The sequence below is a fragment of the Pan paniscus genome, chromosome 7 (genome assembly GCF_029289425.2).
Source record: "Pan paniscus chromosome 7, NHGRI_mPanPan1-v2.0_pri, whole genome shotgun sequence".
NCBI lineage: Eukaryota > Metazoa > Chordata > Mammalia > Primates > Hominidae > Pan > Pan paniscus.
Window position 1 is genome coordinate 58,240,145 of NC_073256.2, and position 24,988 is coordinate 58,265,132.

The following is a 24,988-nucleotide window of genomic DNA, read 5'->3' on the forward strand; positions in this document are numbered from 1 at the left end:
CTTTGGTATAAGATTTTAGAAATATATATTTTGATAAAATGAAAAATTACATTGCTGAGGTAGGTTGTTTTTTTCCATTCTTAAATATGATTATGGACCTCTTTTTCCTTTATTCTCTGATATTTGCTCTATATATTTTGAAGCCATGTAATTAGATGCATACAACATTATGATTGCTATCTTCCCCTTCATCATAATTAAATATTCCTCATTATTTCTTCTAGAACATCCTTCCTTTAGACTACTGCTATGGACCAAATTGTCTCCCTCCCACTCCAAATTCTTATGCTGAAACCGTGACCCCTAACATGACTATATCTAAAGACGTATAATTGTCGCATTGTACCCCTTGAATATATATGATGTTTGTCAATTAAATATTTTAAGGCCAGGCACAGTGGCTCATGCCTGTAATCCCGGCACTTTGGGAGGCTGAGGCGGGCAGCTCACAAGGTCAGGAGATCGAGACCATCCTGGCTAACACGGTGAAACCCCGTTTCTACTAAAAATATAAACAATTAGCCGGGCATGGTGCCGGGCACCTGTAGTCCCAGCTACTCAGGAGGCTGAGGCAGGAGAATCGCTTGAACCCGGGAGGCGGGGTGAGCCGAGATTGCGCCACCACACTCCAGCCTGGGTGACAGAGCGAGACTCTGTCTCGAAAAGAAAAAAAAAAAATTTAAGTGAAAAATCATATGCTGATTATTCTTTCTTGTTTGTACTCATCCAAAAACTACTTGTGCTGTGGTTTCACATATAAACTTTTAGGAAGGAGCAGCATTGGAAGGATACAGACTCTAAATTGCAATCTACAGCCCTGCAGGATTAGGTAGAAAGGGTGGTGGGAATTTAAACATCAAAAGACAGAACTTCAACTATTTTCTTCAACATCTTTCTTCTGTGAACATTGTCTATAGCTGATTTTTCCAGTGAAAGGGCAGGCAAAATAACTGTGGAGAATAAGAAAGAATACTAGAAAAGCTTTCTTCCAATTGTCGTCACTAAAGAGACCATTTTTCTCTGCCCATGAGGCACAAACTATCCAGTAAATTATGGCATTTTCTTCTTCCTGGAAGCTAGCGTGCCTCTAATTTAAAAATTTTGTTGTGATTGTTGAGATGGGATCTTGCTCTGATGCCCAGGCTGGAGTGTAGTGGTGCAATCCTGGCTCCCTGTAGCCTTGAACTCCTAGGCTCAAGTGATCCTCCTGCCTCAGTTAGGACTACAGGGGCCTTCCACCATGCCTGGCGAATATTTATATTTTTTAAAATTACTGTAGAAATGAGTTCTTACTATGTTGCCCATGCTGGAAGCCCACCCTATAGAGAAAATCAGTTCTGCTCTCCTCTTTGTTAATCAGTGAAGGCCTTGCACTCTCCATGGGAGAGTCTTTTGATTCCTTAGTGTGGCATGTGATGAAATAAACAAGCCAAATTCCAGCATTTGAGACCAGGTAAATCACTTGAGCATAAGTATAAGCCACATTCTCCAAACTTGTTCATAAATATTGAAGATTAATTTTTGTTGAGCATTTTCTTCATATGTTGTTGGCCACTTGTATGTCTTCTTTTGAGAAGTGTCTGTTCATGTATTTTGCCCATTTTTTAATGGGGTTGTTTGTTTTTTGCTTGTTCAATTGTTTCACCACCTTATAGATTCTGGATATTAGGCCTTTGTCAGATGTATAGTTTGTGCATATTTTCTCCCTTTCTGTAGGTTGTCTGTTTACTCTGTTGATATTTCTTGTTGTGCAGAAGCTCCTTTGTTTAATTAAATCTCACTTGTAAATTTTTGCTTTTGTTGCAATTGTTTTTGAGGACTTAGTCATATATTATTTGGCAATGCCAAAGTCCAGAATGGTGTTTCCTAGGTCTTCTTCTAGAACCCCTTATAGTCTGAGGAGTTACATTTAAATATTTAATCCATCTTGAGTTAATTTTTGCATGTGATGAAAGGAAGGCATCTAGTTTTATTCTTCTGTGTATGGCTAACCAGCTAATCATTAGAGAAATGCAAATCAAAACCACAATGAAACACCATCTCACACCAGTCAGAATGGCTCTTATTACAAAATAAAAAACAACAGATGCTGATGAGGCTATGAGGAAAACAGACTGCTTATACACTGTTAGGGGGACTAGAATTAGTTCAGAAACTGTGGAAAGCAGTTTGGAGAGTTCTCAAATAACTTAAAACAGAACTACCATTCAATCCAGCAATCCTATTACTGGGTATATACTCGAAAGAAAATAAGTCAATCCCAGCACTTTGGGAGACCAAGGCAGGTGGATCACGTGAGGTCAGGAGTTCAAGACCAGCCTGGCCAATGTGGCAAAACTTTGTCTCTACCAAAAATACAAAAATTAGCTGGGCTTGGTGGTGAGCGCCTATAATCCCAGCTACTTGGGAGACTGAGGCTGGAGAATTGCTTGAACCCAGGGAGGTGGAGGTTGCAGTGAAACGAGATTGTGCTATTGCACTCCAGCCTGGGTTACAGAGACTCTGTCTCAAATAAAAAAAAAAAAAAGAAAGACAGAAAGAAAACAAATCATTCTACCAAAAAGACACTGGCACTTACATGTTTATCACAGCATTATTTACAATAACAAAGACATGGAATCAGCCTAAGTGTCTGTAAATGGTGGATCGGATAAAGAAGATGTGGTACATATAAACCATGGAATACTATGCAGCCATAAAAAGAATCATATCCTTTGCAGCAACATGGATGCAGCTAGAGACTATTATTCTAAGTGAATTAACTCAGGAACATAAAACCACATACTGTGTGTTCTCACTTATAAGTGGGAGCTAAACATTGGGTCCACTTAGACATTAAGATGGTAACACTAGAAACCAGGAACTACTGGGGGTGGAGGAAGGGTTGAGAAACTAACTAGTGGGTACTATGCTCAGTACCTGGGTGACAGAATCAATCATATCCGAAACCTTAGCATCTCACAATATACCCAGGTGACAAACTTGTATATGTATGCCCTAAATCTAAAATAAAAGTTGAAATTATTTTTATCTCCATTTAATTGATTCATCTCTTTACTGCTTCACTTAGCTTCACTTCATTTGTTCATTGCCTCTAAGAAACTCCTGCAGATATTGTACAAACACTCACACAACAAAAAGGCAAGTTCTGTTTGTCAGAATAGTGATAGTATTATGAAATAACGGCAAAAATATATCAGTTTTGAATACACTAACATTCTCTACTAAGATAATTAATGTCAATTAGGACATTTGGTTCCGTTATTCTTTACTTATACCCTATGAAGCATTTTAAGGCGACTGATACTTTCAAATGTTTTATTTTAATCTGGTTAATAATTATGTTCACTACATAATTAGGAAAACATATAAAATCTAAGTTTTAGCCGAAATTAATTATTAAATATTAAGATTATGAAAACTTGAAGAGCACTTTACAGTAAGACTAAACTAGTTCACTACCTTAACTTTCTAGAAAGGATATCTTGAACTCATGATAGGAAATTGAAAAATTTTTATACATAGTGAATTGAACAAGTACTTCTTATAGTTTAAACATTTCTATCAGCAACAGTGACAAAGGCGCTTAGAACAATGCAAATTTTAATACACATAAAAATTAAATACGGAAATGTGTAACTGTATACTAATTTATGTAGCATACTTTCTATACATATACCATACCAGAACAACACCTCCTGCATAGTTTGCATCACACATCTTCCCTTGAAATGTTGCACCAACATAATTTGACTTTTCTCTGTAACTTAAGTTTAAAAAGGGATCATAATCATATAATTTTGTAAAAATTAATATGAATTTTTATAAGACAAATTTTACATTTATGATAATCATTAATATTTCCATCTAACATTAATGTAACATAGCATAAGATGTGACTAAATCTTTCTGCTTCTTTTAAAAACAATAAAATAAATTTTAAAAACAAATAAAGTGTATTTTATATGGATTTCTGTAACATAACAAAGATTCATTTTACGTAGATTTTAAAAAACTAAAACAGAAAAACTGAAGAAAAAACAAAAAATAATAAAAATAAATAAAATTCCTTAAAAGTAAAAAGCTAAGGCAATGCAACTGGTTAATGAGCAGAATCACTCTATGGACTAAAGTCTCTCATTATTCAGACAAAATTAGCCTTCCAGAGACATGAAAAAGGCATGTCATATTTATGGGACAGAAGATAAAAAGTAAAATGTTTAAAACTCCATGCTTAATCTTAAAAACTCTCTCTCTCTCTCTCTATATATATACATATATATACACACATATAATATATATATATTCTGAATATTGATAAAAGAAAAACAGAGTCTATTAAATAGAAAGGAAGGCTAATGTACTAAAACCTTAAGCACAGTGCAGATATATTAGAGATATTAAAACATAGTGTTTCAATTACTTTTCTTACTTTTTAATTTACAACAACAAATCATAACAAGAAGGCTGAATTACTATATTTATAGAATTCAGATGTTTCTCCAAATAGATATTGTGAAAATTTTATGTATTGTGTGAGATATTTAATAATGTGGTATATACTCTAGGGAAAGAAGTAATATGGGAACAAGATTGAGGAGTGAGTTTTAACTTCAAACCTATAAATAAATTGATATCAGTAATTCCAATATAAATACCATGTTGTGAAAAATATTTACATGGTGTGTGTAAGAAAAAAATAGATTTTTTTAATACACATTTATCAACAGTCAGATAGTCGGTCAAATTGCATAAATTTTCTTCAGATAAACTTTATATAATGTCAAGATATCCTTACACAAGTAAAAATGCCACATCATGAGGACGTAAAACAAGATAAGATGTTTTCCATCTTAAAAATGTGTGTAATAACTCATTAGCTTCTCCAGTGGTTGCAATTTTATTTTCATCTATCCAAAGCTCCAATGAAGACAGAATAATTGTAATATTAAATGAAACAAAAATCTAAAATAGAAAACATACAAAAATATGTTCAAAAGTCACAGTTTTTAAAAATTAGATATATATGTTTGAAAACAAATTTATGACAAATATTAAACAACTAAACTATAAGTCTGCATTTCATCTTTTAAAGTAGATTAGTAAGTTTAAAATGTTACTAATAATAAAAGTAATACTTGAGATTTTATAATGCTTGCATTTAAGGAAGCCCCATACCCCATGCTTTATATAATTTAAGTCTTACAGTAGCCAAATTACGTGCATACAATTATTATTATTCCCACTTCAGATAAGTAAAATTTAAAATAAAACTTAATTTCCCCTACGCCACACAACATGTGGATTCATGTAGTGTCATAATGAGGTGTAGAAATTGTTTTAGTAACACAAGAAGTGCAAAAGTACTAAGAAGCAAACACTTACAGCATTCGTCAATCCAATCAACTGGAAAATTTTTTGAGTGACAACAGTTGTATCAGACCCCATATGATTATACTGTAAAATATTATTACATTTTAGATATAAATATATATTGCTTAACATTTAATGATTGTTATTGTTTCATTTAAAATTCAATTTGGTGAAGTAATAAATTATTTAAATTACAAGTATATTAGTTTTTAGACATTATTTTCTTATACAAATTATATGTTATATGTTCAGTATAAAACTGAAAAATATGAATTGGAATTTATATTTTTTCCATAGAAATTTAAAAATTTTAAACATTATAAAAAGGTATAATTCTACTATCAATAAAATAATTATAATAATTATTAAAAGAAAAGTTTAGCTCTAAACCAAAATGTTTAGATGTGTGTATAGGAGACATAGTACATTTCTGAAGATACAGTTCACCTAAAAGTAAAGGAACTTAAAAGATATACCATACAAACAGCACTAATAAGAGAGCTAGGATGTCTATCAGGAAGATATAAAAATTATAAACATGTATGCATCCAAAAACAGAGCCAGAGAATTACACAAGGCAAAAAATAACAGAATTGAAGGGAGAAATAGAAAATTTAACAATCGTATTTAAAGACTTAAGTAAACAGCTTTCAATAATAGAATACCTAGGCAAAAATATCAAGAGATATTGAAGACCATAACAAAATTATAAGGCAATAGATATCTATAGCACATTTCACTATAAAACAGCAAATATGCATTTTTTTAAGTGCCCATGGATCATGATCCAGAAATAAAGCACAGAAAAATGAAAATTATTCAGAATGTCCATAACAATTTTAAATAAGAACAAAGTTGGAGGATTCACATATCTCAATTTCAAAACTAACTATAAACTACAGTAACCAAGACAATTTGTTACTGGCCTTTTATTAGATTAACAGATCAGTGAAATTCAGTGCCCAGAAATAGATTCTAACATTTACAGTCGATTAATATTTGAAGAAGAATCCAAGAAAATCAAATGGAGAAAGATGAAATTTTCAAAATTAAAAACTTCCTGCTTCAAATGACACCATCAAGAAAACAAAAAGACAACCTTCAGAAATGGTAAAAATATTTGCAAAATATATATCCCATAAAGATCTAGTATATAGAATATATAAAGAACATTTACAAATAACAACAAAAAGGCAATCTAATTAAAACGTGCAAATAATGTGAATAGACATTTCTCCAAATAAGATATGCAAATGACTAGTACACAAATGCAAATATTCTCAATTTCATTGTGTATTAGGGAAATGTAAATCAAAACCACAAAGAGAAACAAATTCACATCCATTAGAATCACTGTAATTCAAAAGACACACATTGACAAGTGTTGGTGAGGATGTGAAGAAATTGGAATTCTTATGCATGCTGATGGAAATATAAAATGGAGCAACCATTTTTGAAGACAGTTTGTCAAACGTGAAAAGGAGTTATCTTATAATCCAACAATTCACAGTTCTCATTCTTCACACCTATCCAATATGAGTTAAAATCCATGGCCACACAAAAATTTGTACACAAATGTTTATAGTAATGTTATTCATAATAGCTTAAAAGTGGAAAAAGTGAAATGTCCATCAACTAATGAATAGGTAATCAAATTGCGATACAATAGGCTATTTTACAGTAAGAAGAAACGCAGTACTAATCCATGCCATAACATGTATAAACCTGAAAATCACTATGGTAAATGAAAAAATAGTCATAAATCATTACATATTGTATGATACCATTTAAATGAAATGTGCAAAACAGAAAAATCTGTATATTCAAAAAGTAAATTAGTGATTGCTTGGCCTGTGGTACAGGAAAGTAAGGGCAGAGGGATTGGGAGTAATTGCTAATGGATGCAGTCTTTTTATAAGGTGATGAATATTCTAAAATTAGATTATTGTTATTATTGTTCGCACAAATCTGTAAATATACTAAAAACCATGGAATTTTACATTTCACATAGTTTAACATCATAAAATATAAATTACATTTCAATAAAGATTTTTAAAAACAACATCAAAAAAGAAGCAGTTAGAACTTCCAAATTTTCTCCTCTTTTCAAGGAGATCAGTGGTACATCTCTCCACTATAAGCAGGTTATAATAAAGGGCCTTTGGAAAGGGAACAACTCCTGAAAAGAGAGAGATTACATGTAATATTTTAATGTCCCCAATTAACACTCCAACCACATGTTTAATTAATAGTGCTTTTCCCCCATGACAAAAATATGAAGATACAGAGCTTACCCAAAGAAAGAGCAGAGTGCTCCCCACTTGAAAATCCCATGCATCTAAACAGTTTTCAACTTTGATTTTAACATCTAAATATTGAAATATAATTATAACACTTACAATTTTAAAAAAAAAGGATGTAAGGCCTCAAATGGGGTGACTTATGCTAAAGTTTCATGTCAATAAACTAAAACCTAAGTTGTTTACTTGAAAGATCTGACCTTTCAAGAATCCAGGGAGAGATAATAGCCAAGCAGGCCAGTTTTAAAAAAAAACAGAACATTCTCAGTAACCAATCAAAAGGGGTCCAGTTAATCTAAGTTAGCATGATAAGAATGTCCTCTCTGCTTTAACCCATATAAAGAATGTAGCCTGATGCTAACAAGTCTATTTTTGCTCTATTGCTGTTTCCTCATTTCTGATAAATCTGCCTGACACAGCTTATGTCTCCTGGGTGCTGCCTGGTTCATGAATTGTATTGAAAATCAGTTAGATCTTTGAAACTCAGCTTGTTAGGATTCTGCTCTCTGACAGTCTTTGAAGACGGTATCTGGAGGAGGCTTGTGGCTATCCCTGTAACCCATTAGGTATGCAGATGAGGTGACTGCTGGCTCCTTTAGACTTCTCTGCCTTCCTCACCAAACCCAGAATTTGTCAGTAAGTTCCTCTTGAATTTCAGCTGTACTCTCTTCATTGAGCTCTCTGATACTTTTTGCTTTCCAGTTCAAGGTCCTTTTGTGTTGTAGCAAAGCATATGACCTTTGGGTGTTTTGTGGTGCTCCATTAGACAGACAAGGGCTGAAGCTTTAGAGGTAAAGGATAGCTGTTGCCACATTCACAGGGACTTTGTTTCTCTCCTCCTTGTTTCTTGTCTTATATGCAAAGGTAAAAAAAATCATTGGCTATATTGGTCAAAGGAATCTCAGAGCTGAGCCACAACTTGTCTGATGGGTATGGATCAAACACTTAAAAACTGTTAAAGTGTCTGCCACCTAAAACTAGGATTCCTGTGTTAGGATAAGTTGGTGACAGAATGGGTTAGCTTGACACTAGTGCACTTGCCACTTGCCAGCTTCAAGAAAAATTTCCATTCAGTGAAGAATACTATAAAATATCACACAACACAGCAGTGTAGCACTACCATCTTGGGCTTTTTTTTTTCTCAGCTCCAAGAAACCCAAGACACAATACAAGAATGGGATCTTTACATTCTAAAGTATCCAGTACTCTATCTTCTGGTATACATGCTTCTCTTATGCTCAAAATGTATGTTCCTGGAAGCTGTAAATATTTACCAAAAAAAAATGGCAAAACCTTACTAAACATAATTTAGAATTGCAATGGCTTTTATGAGGAATGTTATAATTGCACAAAATCATCCATCTAAGAGGTGCACATGAAAATAAGCACTCCCAAATTAGGCATAGAGAATGGTACATCTATTTTCATTGATATGTAGTAGTTTCTATAAGACCTCAGGATTCTAAAATAGCTTCACTAAAATATTCTTTACAAGAGACTGTAAGACTGATGAAACCCCTATTGTCCCTCTCTTTCCTCCTCTGCTTACTAACATTTTCACTTAGTCGAATTCCCTCCTCAAAGAACAAAATAAAGGTTGATAAATGCCTTGTGAAGTTAGGCCCTCAAATCAATCAGATGTGCTTCTTTAACCACCTTTATATCTTGGTCAAGATCTTGAGCTCAGAGCAGTGGCTAAAGGCATTGCTGGTCTACTAGAAAATCCCAAGAAACCATCCCCAAAGTATTTTGTCCAAAAAAAAAAAAAATCGTGAAAGGACTGCAAATCAATTTTATAAATAGAAAAAGAATGAACCAGCCTCTGACTATAAGTTAAGATTAAAAGCACTATTTTTAAAACATTCTGGTCTATGCATGTTGAGCCCATACATAGAAAATGCTTTTTCTGCCGTCCGTGGTAATAGGTTTAACTCTGAATTCAGTAATCTAGTTAAAAAACACAAACTGGGTCGGGAAGACAGTGATATAGCCAAAATATGCCTTTATGGCACAATGACTAACTCTAGTCAGTTATTTTGAGACCTCTTTAGAAGAAAAAGTTGCATAAAATCTCCATGTATAAGGGATCCTCCCTCCCTGCACCAGGATTAAAATCATAGAAACTCTTACTTTGGAGAAAAGGCATTGGCTTAAATCTACATAGCAAGCCTTGCATTTATGTTTGAGATGCTTTTCACGATCATGTTGTCTTAATGGACTTTTACCCCCACCTTATTTATTTCAGCAAATGATAGTATTTAGGTCTGAAGTCTACGTTCTGTGCCTTTTAAGTGTTAATTCTCTACCTTATCATACTTAAATGCCATCCCTTTAGAAATGCAAAATGAGAGCAGCCATCTGTAGATTGTTATTAAGAAATAGAATGAATAAAATGGACCTTAATTGGGTTAAAACAAAAGTTTTAATGTAACATTACCAAGGGATGGATGGACCAAAGGGACACCTTGGCTACTTCCCTAACATTAAAGGGTGTTAAGCAAGTCTGCCCTATTTATCCATTGGGAGAATTTTTTAAGCTAGAAGGCAGAGATTACAATGAGAAACCTGACTTGTAACCACTTGAGGCAATGGTCAGGTAGGTTAATCAAGATCAAGACTGAAAAAACGACAAGGGTCCTTGGCTCAACTCACTGATAAGGACTCAAAGTCTTTTGCATAAGAGTAGGTAAAATGGTCAGGGCAAAAGAAGTTTCCAGACTCCTTGATATGGGAGCCTCTTGTGCTGTGGTGCCAAAATCTATTGGTAAAGACCTCACTTGGGCTACAATTTGATTGAGAGAACAAAAATATAAGGATTGATAGGTTTCGAACTAGAGAATTTCTATTTGAGGGACATTAACTAAAGTTGCCATGTCACATTTCCTCAGACTAAGGAAAGTCTATACAGCCCATAATGTCCAACAATGGGCAGAAATAGCCTGGTCAGAGAAACAGTTTGATAGAGAAGTGAAATGGAAATTTGGAAGATTTGTTGTCTAAAAAGGAAGAGGGCGACAACAATTGGAAAAGTGACAAAAAAAATCTTAAAAGTCAGTTTTAGCCATCTGGGTGAATAATCTTGTTCCATTAGCTACAAATATAATTCTGATCCAGATTTGCATGTGTTTTTATGAACTAGTGAGTTTTGTGTGTTACTGTATCAGGCATATGGCTAAAATTTTAGACTAAAAACTGCAAGATCTGCTTCTGTGTATGTTGATGTATGCCTTGTAGTATTTATGTATGTTTGTATGTCATATGTACAGAGTATTTTTCTATCTTCAAATGGTATTGCCAACATTAATATATGTTAAGGATCTCTATTTAATTGACTTGAAGAAAATAAGTGTTTATATAAATGAAATATTCCTAAAACTGCTAGAAATATGGGAATGAATTCAAATGCTTTTCATGTACACTTGTTTGTGGATAACTTCAGTGCATGAAAAGTTAGCTAAAGCATGCTGGTTTATTTAAAATAAGGGAGGAGACCACCCCTCATATCGTCTTTTGCTCAATTTCTGCCTCCAAAGAAAGAAAAAGTAAAAACTAAAAGGCAGAAATGAAATCCACAGGCAGACAGCCTGGCGCCGCACCATGGGACTGGTAGTTAAAGATCGACCCCTGACCTAACTGGTTATGTTATCTATAGATTCCAGGCATTGTATGGAAAAGCACTGTGAAAATCCCTATCCTGTTTTGTTCTGATCTAGTTACTGGTGCATGCAGCCCCCAGTCACGTACCCCCTGCTTGCTCAATCAATCATGACCCTCTCATGCACACCCCCTTAGAGTTGTGAGCCCTTAAAAGGGACAGGAATTGCTCACTCAGGGAGCTTGACTCTTGAGACAGGAGTCTTGCCAATGCTCCTGGCTGAATAAACCGCTTCCTTCTTTAACTCGGTGTCTGAGGGGTTTTGTCTGCGGCTTGTCCTGCTACCAAAATAGACAAGTCTTTGGAGTTGTCAGCATTTTCTACCTAGGTTTCCTAATATAATAATTTCATGTTATCTCTATATTATGCAATTCATAAACAAGAAAAATAATTCAATGATGAATAGCTTTGTTTTGTGTTATACTTTATCTACTAAAAAAAAATCTCCCTAAATATCTTTGGTAATTTACACTTTTAAAGTTTTGCTAAGTTAAGTTGAAGAATAGATAATTATGGACTATCTAGATCATTTTCAAATAAGGCAAATGGTGAAACATCAATTTCTGAACATATATGTAAGCTGTAAACACAAAATAAAATTCTAAGGCCACCAATCATCTGAATGACCCCTCCTCTTGGCTATAGCATTCCAAAATTAATCTGAAAAACAAGTTCAGGCCATGATGGGAAGAGGGGTGGGGGTCAGACATGCCTCAGTATACCTCCTGCTTTTCAGAATTCAGGAAAAGACAACAGCACAGACCTTAAGTCTGATAAGAAACATTTACAATCTATTCTCTCTGAAGCCTGCTACCTGGAGGCTTCATCTGCATGATAAAACCTTGGTCTCCACAACCCTTAATTGGAAACCAGACATTTCTTTCTATTGATAACTCCTTCAATCATTTAACAATCAGAAAATTTTTAACTCTACCTATGACCTGGAAGAACCTGCTTCAATTTTTACTGCCCTTCCAGACTGAACCAATGTAAATCTTACATATATCATTTGATGTATTATGTCTCCCTAAAATCCATAAAAGCAAGCTGTACCCCAACCACCATGGGCACAAGTCATCAGGACCTCCTAAGACTGTGTTAAGGGCATGTTCTTAACCTTGGCAAAATAAACTTTCTAAATTGATTGGTACCCATCTCAGATATTTTGTGGTTCACAAAGTTTATATACTTTTGGCATCTTGTTTTTATATGGTATAAAGAAGCTAAAAATATTTGGATTTGTAAATAGACATGAAAAATTGTACCATAAAGAAACACGTTTCTCACTGCACTTACATAATAATTAGGCCCAAGTTTAATGAGACTAGATTTATTCTGCAAACCCAATGGTCTTTCTTTGATTATCTTTAGTAGAAACGGGGAAGCTGTAGAGAGAAAAAGAACACGTGTCAGAAATAGAGTATATACACTCATTATTAGATTCTCTTTTTTTTCCCTTTATTTCTTCTTCTAAAAAAAAACAGGATACATGTGCAGAATGTGCAGGTTTATTACATAGGTATATGTGTGCCATGGTGGTTTCCTACACCTATTGACTCATCCTCTAAGTTCCCTCCCCTCAGCCCCCACCCCACAACAGGCCCTGGTATGTGTTGTTCCACTCTCTGTGTCCTTGCATTCTCAATGTCCAGCTCCCACTTATGAGGGAGAACATGCGGTGTTTGGTTTTCTGTTCCTGTGTTAGTTGGCTGAGGATGATGGCTTCCAGCTTCATCCATGTCCCTGCAAAGGACACAGTCTCATTCCTTTTTTAGGTAGCATAGTATTCCATGGTGTATATGTACCACATTTTCTTTATCCAGTCTATTATTGATGGGCATTTGACTTGGATCCATGTCTTTGCTATTGTAAGTAGTGCTGCAATAAATATACGTGAGCATGTGTCTTTAGGGTAGAATGATTTATATTCCTTTGAGTATATACCCAGTAATGGGATTGCTGGGTCAAATGGTATTTTGGGTTCTAGACCCTTGAGGAATCTCCATACTGTCTTCCACAATAATTGAACTAATTTACATTCCCACCAATAGTGTAAAAGTGTTCCTATTTCTCCACAGCATCTCCAGCATCTATTATTTCCTGACTTTTTAATAATCGCCATTCTGACTTGTGTGACATGGTATCTCATTGTAGTTTTGACTTGAATTTCTCTGATGATTAGTGATGTGGAGCTTTTTTTTCCATATGTTCATTGGCCAGATAAATGTCTTCTTTTGAGAAGTGTCTGTTCATATCCTTTGCCCACTTTTTGATGGGGTTGTTTTTTTTCTTGTAAATATGTTTAAGTTCCTTGTAAATTCTGGATATTAGACTTTTGTCAGATGGGTAGATTGCAAAAATTTTCTCCCACTCTGTACTCCGTAGGTTGCCTGTTCACTCTGATGATAGTTTCTTTTGCTGTGCAGAAGCTCTTTAGTTTAATTAGATCCTATTTGTCAATTCTGGCTTTTGTTGCAATTGCTTTTGGTATTTTTGTCAAGAAGTCTTCACCCATGCCTATTTCCTGAATGGTATTGCCTAGGTTTTCTTCTAGGGTGTTTATGGATTTGGGTTTTACATTTAAGTCTTTAATCCACCTTAAGTTAATTTTTGTATAAGGTGTAAGGAAGGGGTCCAGTTTCAGTTTTCTGCATATGGCTAGCCAGTTTTCCCAGCACCATTTACTGAATCGGAGATCCTTTCCTCATTGCTTGTTTTTGTCAGGATTGTCAAAGACCAGATGGTTGTAGATGTGTAGAGTTATTTATGAGGTCTCTGTTCTGTTCCATTGGTCTATATGTCTGCTTGGTACCAGTACCATGCTGTTTTGCTTACTGTAGCCTTGTAGTATGGTTTGAAGTCAGGTAGCTTGATGCCTCCAGCTTTGTTGTTTTTGCTTAGGATTTTCTTTGCTATATGGGGTCTTCCTTGATTGCATATGAAATTTAAAATAGTTTTTTCTAATTCTGTGAAGAATGTCAATGGTAGTTTTATGTGAATAGTATTGAATCTATAAATTACTTCGGGCAGTATGGCCATTTTCATGATATTGATTTTTCCTATCAATGAGGATGGAATGTTTTTCCATTTGTTTGTGTCCTCTTTTATTTCCTTGACTTTTATTTCTCTTTGAAGAGGTCCTTCACATCCTTTGTTAGCTGTATTCCTAGGTATTTTATTTTCTTTGTAGCAATTGCAAATGGGAGTTCATTTATGATTTGACTCTCTGTTTGCCTATTGTTGGTGTAAAGGAATGCTTGTGATTTTTGCACATTGATTTTGTATCCTGAGATTTTGCTGAAGTTGTTTATCAGTTGAAGAAGTTTTGGGCTTAGATGGTGGGATTTTCTAAACATAAAATTATGTCATCTGCAAACAGACAACTTCACTTACTCTCTTTTTATTTGAATACACTTTATTTCTTTCTCTTGCCTGATGGCCCTGGCCAGAACTTCCAATACTATGTTGAATAGGAGTAGTAAGAGAGGGCATCCTTGGCTTGTACAAGTTTTCAAAGGGAATGCTTCCAGTTTTTGCCCATTCAGTATGATATTGGCTGTGGGTTTGTCATAAATAGCTCTTATTATTTTGAGATATATTCCATCAATATCTAGTTTATTGAGGGTTTTTAACATGAAGGGATATTGAATTTTATCAAAGGCCTATTCTGCATCTAGTGAGATAATAATATGGTTTTTGTCTTTGGTTCTGTTTATGTGATGGATTACATTTATTGATTTAGGTATGTTGAACCAGCCTTGCATCCCAGGGATGAAGCTGGCTTGATTTTGGTGGATAAGGTTTTTGATGTGCTGTTAGATTTGGTTTGCCAGTATTTTATTGAGGATTTTTGCATTGATGTTCATCAGGGATATTGGCCTGAAGTTTTCTTTTTTTGTTGTGTCTCTTCCTGGTTTTGGTATCAGGATGATGCTGGCTTCATCAAATGAGTTAGGGAGGAGTCCCTCCTTTTCAATTGTTTGGAATAGTTTCAGAAGTAATGGTACCAGCTCCTCTTTGTATTTCTGGTAGCATTCAGCTGTGAATCTGTCTGGTCCTGGGCTTTTTTTTGGTTGTCAGGCTATTAACTACTGCCTCAATTTCAGAGCTTGTTATTGGTCTATTCAGAGACTCAACATCTTCCTGGTTTAGTCTTGGTAGGGTGTATGCATCTAGGAACTTATCCATTTCTTCTAGACTCTCCAGTTTTTTTTGCATAGAGGTGTTTATACTATTCTCTGATGGTAGCTTGTATTTCCATGGGGTCAGTGGTGATATCCCCTTTATCATTTTTTTATTGTGTCTGGTTCTTCTCTCTTTTCTTCTTTATTAGTCTAGCTTGAAGTCTGTCTATTTTGTTAATTTTCTTCAAAAAACCAGCTCCTGGATTCATTGATTTTTTGGAGGGGTTTTCATGTCTCTCTCTCCTTCAATTCTTCTCTGATCTTAGTTATTTCTTGTCTTCTGCCAGCTTTTGAATTACTTTGCTCTTGCCTCTCTAGCTCTTTTAATTGTGATGTTAGACTCAATTTGAGATCTTTCTAGCTTTCCAACATGGGCATTTCATGCTATAAATTTCCCTTTTAACACAGCTTTAGCTGTGTCCCAGAGATTCTGTTAGGTTGTCTCCTTGTTCTTACTGGTTTCCAAGAACTTCTTGATTTCTGCCTTAATTTCATTATTTACCCAGTAGTCATTCAGGAACAGGTTGTTCAATTTCCATGACATTGTGTGGTTTTGAGTGAGTTTCTTAATCCTGGGTTCTAATTTGATGGCACTGTGGTCTGAGAAACTGTTATGATTTCAGTTCTTTTGCATTTGCAGAAGAGTGTTTTACTTCCAATTATGTGGTTGATTTTAGAATAAGTTCCATGTGGCACTGCAAAGAATGTATATTCTGTTGATTTAGGGTAGAGAGTTCTGTAGACATCTACTAGGTTCACTTGGTCCAGAGCTAATATCAACTCCTGAATATCCTTGTTAATTTTCTATCTTGTTGATCTGTCTAATACTGACAGTGGGGTGTTAAAGTCTCCCACTATTATTGTGTGGGAGTCCAAGTCTCTTTGTAGATCTCTAAGAACTTGCTTTATGAACCTGGGTGCTCCTGTATTGGGTGCATATATATTCAGAATAGTTAGCTCTTCTTGTCAAATTGTTTCCTTTACCCTTATGTAGTGTCCTTCTTTGTCTTTTCTGATCTTTGTTGGTTTAAAGTCTGTTTTGTCAGAGACTAGGAATACAACCATTTTTTTCTTTCCATTTACTTGGTAAATATTCCCCCATCCCTTTATTTTGAGCCTGTGTGTCTTTGCACGTAAGATGGGTCTCCTGAGTACAGCACACCAATGAGTCCTGACTCCTTATCCAATTTGCCAGCTTGTGTCTTTTAATTGGGACATTTAGCTCATTTACACTTAAGATTACTATTGCTATGTGTGAATGTGATCCTGTCACATGGTGCTATTTGGTTATTTTGCACACTGGTTGATGCAGTTTCTTTGTAGTGCCATTGGTCTTTAAGTTTTGGTGCGTTTTTGCAGTGGCTGCTACTGGTTTTTCCTTTCCATATAATGTGCTTCCTTCAGGAGCTTTTGCAGGACAGACCTGGTAGTAAAGAAATCCCTCAGCATTTGCTTATCTGGAAAGACTTTTATTTCTTTTTCACTTATGATGCTTAATTTGGCTGGATATTAAATTCTGGGTTGAAAATTCTTTTCTTTAAGAATGTTGAATATTGGCTCCCAATTTCTTCTGGCTTGTAGAGTTTCTGCTGAGAGGTCTGCTGTTAGTCTGATGGGCTTCCCTTTGTAGGTGACTTGGTGTTTCTCTCTGGCTGCCCTTAACAGTTTTTCCTTCATTTCAACCTTGGAGAATCTGATGACTATGTGTCTTGGAGTTGATTTTCTCATGGTGTACTTTAACAGTGTTCTCTGTATTTCCTGAATTTGCATGTTGGCCTGTCTTCCTAGGTTAAGGAAGTTCTCCTGGATAATATACTGAAGTGTGTTTTCCAGCTTGCTTCCATTCTCCCCATCTCCTTCTGATACTCTAGTCAATCTTAGGTTTAGTCTTTTTATGAAGTCCCATATTTTTTGAAGGTTTTGTTCATTCCTTTTCATTCTTTTCTCTGTTCTTGTCTGGATGTCTTGTTTCAGTAAGGTGGTCTTCAAACTCTTATATCCTTTCTTCTACTTGGTCAATTCAGCTGTTGATACTTGTGTATGCTTCACGAAGTTCTCGTGCTGTGTTTCTCAGCTCCATCAGATCGTTTATGTTCCTCTCTAAACTGGTTATTCTAGTTAGCAATTCCTCTGACCTTTTATCAAGGTTCTTAGCTTCTTTGCATTAGGTTAGAACATGCTCCTTTAGCTAATCATAGTTTTTTATTAACCATCTTCTGTCAATTACTCCATATGATCCTCTGTGCCAGTTCTGTGCCCTTGATGGAGAGACACTGCAATCATTTGGAGGAGAAGAGGCTCTCTGGGCTTTTGAGTTTTCAGCATTTTTTTCATTGATTATTTCTCATATTTGTGAGTTTGTCTAGTTTTGGTCTTTGAGGCTGCTGACCCTTGGATGAGGTTTTTGTGGGGGCCTTTTGTTGTTGATGCTGTTGTTGCCACTTTCGGCTTGTTTTTCTTTCAATAGTCAGGTCCCTCTTCTGTAGGGCTGCTGCAGTTTGCTGGGGGTTCACTTCAGACCCTATTCATCTGATTTGCTCCTGTGCATGGAGACGTCACTCAAGAAGGCTGGAGAGCAGCCAAGATGGGTACCTTCTCCTTCTTCTGGGACCTCTGACCTTGAGGGGCACCTACCTGATCCCAGTAGGATTACTCCTCTATAGGGGGTCTGACAACCCCTCTTGGAAGGTCTCACCCAGTTGGGTGGCATGGGGAGTAGGACTTGTTTAATGAAGGACTTTGTTCCTTGGTGGAGAGGGTGTGTTTTACGAGGGGGAAACCCATTCATCTGGGCTGTTCGGATAACTCAGAACTACCAGGAGGAGAGGCTAATTCTGCTGGTCCACAGAGACTGGGGCCGCCCCTCCCCCTGGGGGCTCAGGCCCAGGGAGATCCGGGTTCTGTCCCTGAGCCTCTGGCTGGAGTTATTGGAGATGCTGCAGGGAAGCCCCACCCACTGAGGAGGATGTGTCAGGATTAGACCTAGAGAGGCACGCTGGCCGCATACTGCCACAGCCAGTGTGTTGGGCAGTGGGAACAAATCTTGGGAACAAGCCATCCAGCCTTCCTGGTTCCAGCAGGGGAAAAGAGCAGCCTGGGACTATAGAAATGGGTGCCGCCCTTCCCCCGCCCAGGGAGCTTAGGCAGTTGCTAGTCCCAGAGCTGGCTGCTGCCCCTCCCCCAAGGAGCTCAAATGGCGTAGACAGCAGGCAGCCTCAGCCAGTGCTGGCTGCCCCTCCCTGGGGAGTTAGGGTAGGCTTAAGCATATTCCAGCTGAGAGGCTATAAGAATCTGCGTGTTCCATGGTTGAGACACTAGGCCCCAGTGGCGTGGGTTCACAAGTGGGATCCATGGGTTGCACAGTTCCGTGGGAAAAGCAGTTTCCCCAGCTGGGTTGTGTGCTCACTCACTGCCTCCCTTGGCTGGGGGGAGGGGATTCCCCTTCCCCGTGCGGCTCCCAGGTGGGCTGCCACACCGCACTGCTCTTCCTTCTTTCCGTGGGTCATGCCAGCCTTCTAGTCAATTTTGATGAAAGAACCTGGATACCCTGGTTGCCGCTGAAGGATTCACAAGCCTCTTATGGCTTTTTTTCAATGGGAGACTCCGAATGCTGCTGCTTCAAGTCGGCCATCTTGGCCCCCCCACCTCATTATTAGATTCTAGCTCTGTTCATTGTTTTTGAGGTTTTGTTACCCACCTATAAACTGACCTGAATCCTGAATTCTTCTTATTTCCTCCAGTATCTGTGTGTGACCCTTCACACTCACATCTGCAGTTTTCTGCACTTTTCTGACTTGGAATCACTAAAAACGAAAACTACCTTTATTACTGGAGCCCCTACAAACTGGAGCTGGACAACTTGATGTAAATCTTAAGAGAAAACCTTTGTGCCCAATGTGCGAGACACTCAGAGAGTTCACCAAAGCACCTGGTGCTATAACCAGGGACTCCCTAACTGCAAACCAGAAAAAAAATAGGCTTTAAGCTCAGATCTGGAAATATTTTCAACTAACTGCCCTCTGAACTCAGAGAAAAAAAAATCGTTTGTTCTAGCAATCAACTTTTGTTTTTCTTTTGTTATTTTAGTTGATTTGGCTCATGGTGACTTTGAGTCAAAAATTGAACCTCTATAACCAAGAATTATGACCAATTATTGGGTACAATTTTGCTAGTAGTTATTCTAGTAATCTCCGGAGTGCACTGCCTCCTCTCATGAATCTTAATGCTTGCTTGCAGCTATCCCCCACACAACAGTTGATCTAATTCTACAATTAGAACAAGATTGAGAGCAACAGAAAAGATCAACAATGGATCCTGAAATTGTGATTTAAAAATTTCACTCTGAGACTAAATAAAAAACTGCAGCATCATGATGACTGAGAGTGGCACTAATGCCTTAAATTTTGATCAAACCGCTCGGTATCACTGAGTCTGGCAAAAGGTGGAAACTGTTAAAGAAAACATGGCAGGCCCAAAATGAGTCACTCATACTAAAAATCCACATGACCATCTAAACTTAAGTTGTTTATTTGTAAGATCTGGCCTTCTGAGAATTCAAGGAAAACATGATAGCCAAATCCCTAAATGGTCCAGTTTTCAAAACAAATAGGGGATTCTCGCAACCAATCCCAAGGTGCCCAGTCAACCTGAGCCAATATAATGACGTTCCCTCTGTTTTATCCCGTACAAGCAGAGTGATCTCATGTTAAACAATCCACTTTTTTTGCGCTGTGCTTCTTCCTTGTTTTTGATAAAGCTGCCTTTAAAAAGGCGACTTTTCTGCTGTGCCTGGAGCTCCTATTTTGAAGACTGGATGATGCCTCGTTCATTAATTGCTGATAAAAGCCAATTCGAACTCTAAAACTCAGTTAGTTGAAATGTCCTTTAGCAAAATTAATTTTGGGGATAGAAATCAGAATCAAAATGAAAATAAGACTAGACTGAAAAGATATTTGGAGTGGTACTGGGATTAGTAAATACCGATGACCCTTTTAAGGAGCGTTATAAGTGAAAGTAAAACATCGACATGTTAGCTGGAGAGAAGGACGATTATCTTTGCTTATTTGTTTTGTTTTGTTTTGTTTTTAATATGGAAGAATACTTATTTGCTGATGGCCAAGAACTAATAAGGATTGATGTGGACAAGAATTGTTAGAGCCACATCCTTAAGGAGCTGAGTGTGAATGTGCACATTTGGAATTCTAGTGTTAGACTGGAGCACCATCTCATTCGTGGTAATGGCAAGGAAAACAGAGTACATGATTAAATATCCAGGCTAAGTGTTTGAGAAAGTGACAAGAGTTTGTGGATGTTCTCTTCTGATTTCTTTTATCAGCGAAATATGAGTCAGCAAGGCAAGACAGTGGGGAGCATAATGACGTTTCAGGATTTATGGAACTAAAGTGAGAACATGCCCTATCATTGTGTGCTTTATTGCAGTTGTGAACAAATTATTTGTTGACTTGGATTTAACCAGGTTTGAGGTTTTTCCAGAGAGGCAACTAAAGGGAAAATGGCAAGGGAGTTGCAGGTGTTCGTAGGGAATGACAGTAATCATGAAACCATAGGATATGTGGTTTTCAATGGAAGAACTGAGTACATGGAAAAGGACAATGCAAAAATTGAAGAATTAATGGATAAATGTCTTGGTGGCATAAAATATTAAAGTCTGGAAATGGGAAAGAGAAATATAAGAGGGAGTATTCAAAGATTGAGAGGCTTAAATATAAGAGTAGAGAAGAGTAATGTGATAGCAATCCTGAAGTATAATATATGATGATGAAAGTCAGTGGCTGAGGCAGGTTGATGAACAATACTATTGAAATAGAGAAATCAGGGAATTAAAAAGTAAAGACACTGGAAGAAATAGTTACGTTGACATTAAAATTATAAAAAATTATGATATGAGTATTGTCAAAATATGGGACAGTCATCAAAATGCTAAACACTTCAGTAAAAAATAAGTATGGTAAAGTTTAAAAATAGCTTCATATTTTTGGCTTCTGAATGCATGGTATTTTGCATTCTGGTAAAGTGCATATCTTTACATGTCTTGCTTAAAATACTCTTAAAATACTTGCAGTATCTTAGAGTATACTTCTTCTCTACTCCTTGATGAGATGTGTGGAGTGATCATGATTGTCTTAGTCCATTCAGGCTGCTATAACAAAAATATCACAAGCTGAGTAGCTTATTAAAAAAACATTTATTTCTCACAACTCTGGAGGTTGGAACATTCAAGATCAAGACACTGGTAGATTTGGTGTCTGATGAGGGCTCATTTCCTTATAGATGGTACCTTCTAGCTGTGTCCTCATAGAGTGAAAGGGGCAAACAAACCTTTTTAGACCTGTTTTACAAGGACATCAATCCCATTCATAAGGGCTTTGACCTCATGACCTAATCACCTCTCAAAGATCCCACCTCTTAATACCATCACATTGGGGATTATGTTTTGATAGGGACAGGAGGCAGCCAAATGCCTAGGCAGATAGGCGCAGGTCAAGAAAAGTGACTAGGGGATCTAAAGGTGACTATGACAAGGAGTAGAATGTTTTATTAAAAATATCTAGTTTACAAAGCCAATGAAAAGCAAATTCATAGAAATAAACTTGGAAAATGTAGTGAGACTCCTGAAATGGTAAAAACGATAAGCTCTGCAAATCCTTTGCACAATAAACAAAGATAAAACAAGACAAAATTGTCAAAAATCATTTCAAGATTCTGGAAAATGACCAAAGGAATACAAAACTTTAAGAGTAATTTATTAAAGAAAAACTATTAATGCTATGGTAAAAAATAATAATAATAATGGGAATTTGTGGCATTTTAGTTGAGCTGTTCCCATCCTCATAGCTAGCTCTAGCCTGTGGCAATTCTACCATAACAGCTCAAGCCAGGAATCTAATAGCTTCCTTATTAAAGTAGAATGACATGATTTGTAGCTGACAGCAGGGAGACCACATGCTCAGGTACGTTGTCAAAAACAATAGTTATCTGTGGCAAATGAACAGGGAAGGCCAACATCACATCTAAACATAGATTGTGAAACTGGTGATTTTAAGCAACAGACCAGAAGATTAGCCAGAAACCTAGCATGAAATTGTGGACAATGCAACAGCCAAAATGGTCTCGAAAGCACCCATATAGTCACGGTAGTCAGGAATATTCCATATATATATGAAGTAGCATCCCTGCTCAGGGGAAATTGGAAAGGGCCAAGCTATGCACAAGTTCATGGCTGACTCACTAGTAGAGGAGATGGGAGTAAGTCCTGCAGTAAGTAAAACTTGCCTGAGTGAAAACTGCCTGGATATTGAATACTTTTTCCAACACAAAGGTAAACCCATTGGCAAAGAGTGGAAGCCTTATTTTCGCAAGTTGTTGGAACATAGACTCTGACCAGTCAATAAGATATGCCAACCCAAGGACAACCACTAGGAATCCAGGCTCAAAAAATGAAAACGGGAATTGAAAAAAAAATGCAAAGACATCAGTGATGACACACTGCTAGAGAAGCAGAGTCTTCAGAATTGCTCCAGCAAAGCACTAAACAAACAAACAAACAACAGAAGAATAGAAACAACGATTTCAAGATAGGCTTTCAGGATTCAGAATTGCCCAACTATATTATATTAAAAATGTCCTGTTTTCAACAAAGTGTGACACATAATAAAAAAACACAATGTTATATATATTATAAATATTATATTATTTGTAATATTATAAATATCTATTATATATAAATATCTATATATAAAATGCAGGTAATGTAAACTATGTTCTAGTGTTTTATTGGAGGTAAAACTTGTGAGTGATAAAATAGAATATTTAATTGAGAAGATTTCCAAGCAAAATGTTAGAGCATTGAGTGGCATTGTGCCTCCTGACTGCTTACCCTGAAATGCAAAATGATAGAGATAAATTCAAGAGAAACTGTAAAGCAAAGCAGAACCAAAAGTTGAAGATTTGGTGATTTCCTGCCTATCTTTGTTGCAAAGATTGTTCTAAGGAGAACACTAAGGAAATGGCTGCACAATCATTTGACAAAAACTTTATAGGATTATATGAGTGAAAACACTGCCTGTTTTAACTGAAAGAGATAGAGACAGGACACAATGAAGGAGGGCTGCCAGACTTCTTAGATTTGACAGGATGGAACGATACAGCTGAAATGAGCTGAAAATGAGTGCTAATAATAGAGAAGAGGAAAAGATACCCTGAAGGTGATTCAGAGATGATCGGAGCCACTGCCTTAATTTCCACAGTTTGGATGGCCTTTGCCTGTAGCCTTGCTGGCAGGACCACCCAGCGACCCCAGCCATGGAAGTGACACTGCCCTCCCAGTAGACCTGGAAAAGGGGCATCAAGCCAAACAGCATTAATCTTGAGGCTTACAATCTAAATAAATTTGTCTTGCTAGACTTTCGGACTTGCCTGGAAACCATGGCCCTTTGCTTCCTTCCTATTTTTCCCTGTGGAACACAAAGTTCTACTTATCAGGTTTCATAGCTGGAGGGGAATTTTGCCTCAGTATGAATTGTACATCCTGTCTCACCCATGACAGATTGAGATGATATTTAGATGAGACTTTGGACTTTAAATGTTAGAGTTGGAGCTGTTAGGATGGAATGAACACATTTTGTTTGGGAGAAGGACACGAATATGGGGAAGTGAGGGCTGGAGTTCTATGGAGTAAATTATCTCTCTCCAAAATTTCATATTTTGGAGCCCTGAGCCCCATTGTAACAGTATCTGGAAATGGTATCTTTGGGATATCATAAGGTTTCAATGAGGTCATAGGGGTGGGACCCTCATGATGAGATTAGTGCCCGTATGGGAAGAGATACTAGAGAGTTTGCTTTTTGGTGGCCATCTATAGGCTAGGAAGACAGCCCTCACCAGAATGTAACCATGCTGCTACCCTGGTCTCAGATTTCCAACATCCAGAATAAATATACTGCACAATATATACAAAGAAAACCTAAGAAAACTGTTAGCAAGCTGAAGCCAGAAATATATAAAAAAGATTATGCATCATGATCAACTGGAACTTTAAATTACTGTAAGACACTTAACTAATATAATGACCAAAAATTCCCATAGTCATCTGAACAGAAACAGAATATACATTTCACAAAACTCAACACCTACTCCTGATAAAAACAGTAACAACGACAACACAGCAGCTAATATTTAATTTATTAGCACATTAAATGGTGAATCTATGGCTTTCCCACAAACACTGAAACTACAACACAAGTCTTCTCTCAACTTACACTTAATCATTGTCCTGGAGGTTCTAGCAAAGACAATAATGCAAGAAAATAAATAAAAATGCTTCACATTGGAAAGCCTAAAACAAAGTTATGTTTTATCACAAAATGATCGTGTATGCAGAAAGTCCTAAGGAATACACACACACACACACACACACACACACACACACACACACAATTACAAGTAACAAACATTTT

The 24,988-nt window shown here is 36.5% G+C and overlaps 1 protein-coding gene across 3 annotated transcripts in view; it reads right to left on the minus strand.

The window, feature by feature from the left end:
- Positions 1 to 24,988, minus strand: part of ADAM2 (ADAM metallopeptidase domain 2) — a 96,400-nt gene that overhangs the window by 40,712 nt on the left and 30,700 nt on the right. The window contains exons 8-10 of one of the 3 annotated variants that reach the window (XM_003823309.4): positions 5,386 to 5,457; positions 4,799 to 4,965; positions 3,685 to 3,766 (exon numbers count right to left, since the gene is read on the minus strand). The exons of the other annotated variants lie outside the window; for them this stretch is intronic. Of the exons in view, the coding sequence (XP_003823357.4) occupies positions 3,685 to 3,766; positions 4,799 to 4,965; positions 5,386 to 5,457 (321 nt within the window). The remainder of the gene's footprint in view (positions 1 to 3,684; positions 3,767 to 4,798; positions 4,966 to 5,385; positions 5,458 to 24,988) is intronic. 3 annotated transcript variants of the gene reach the window in all.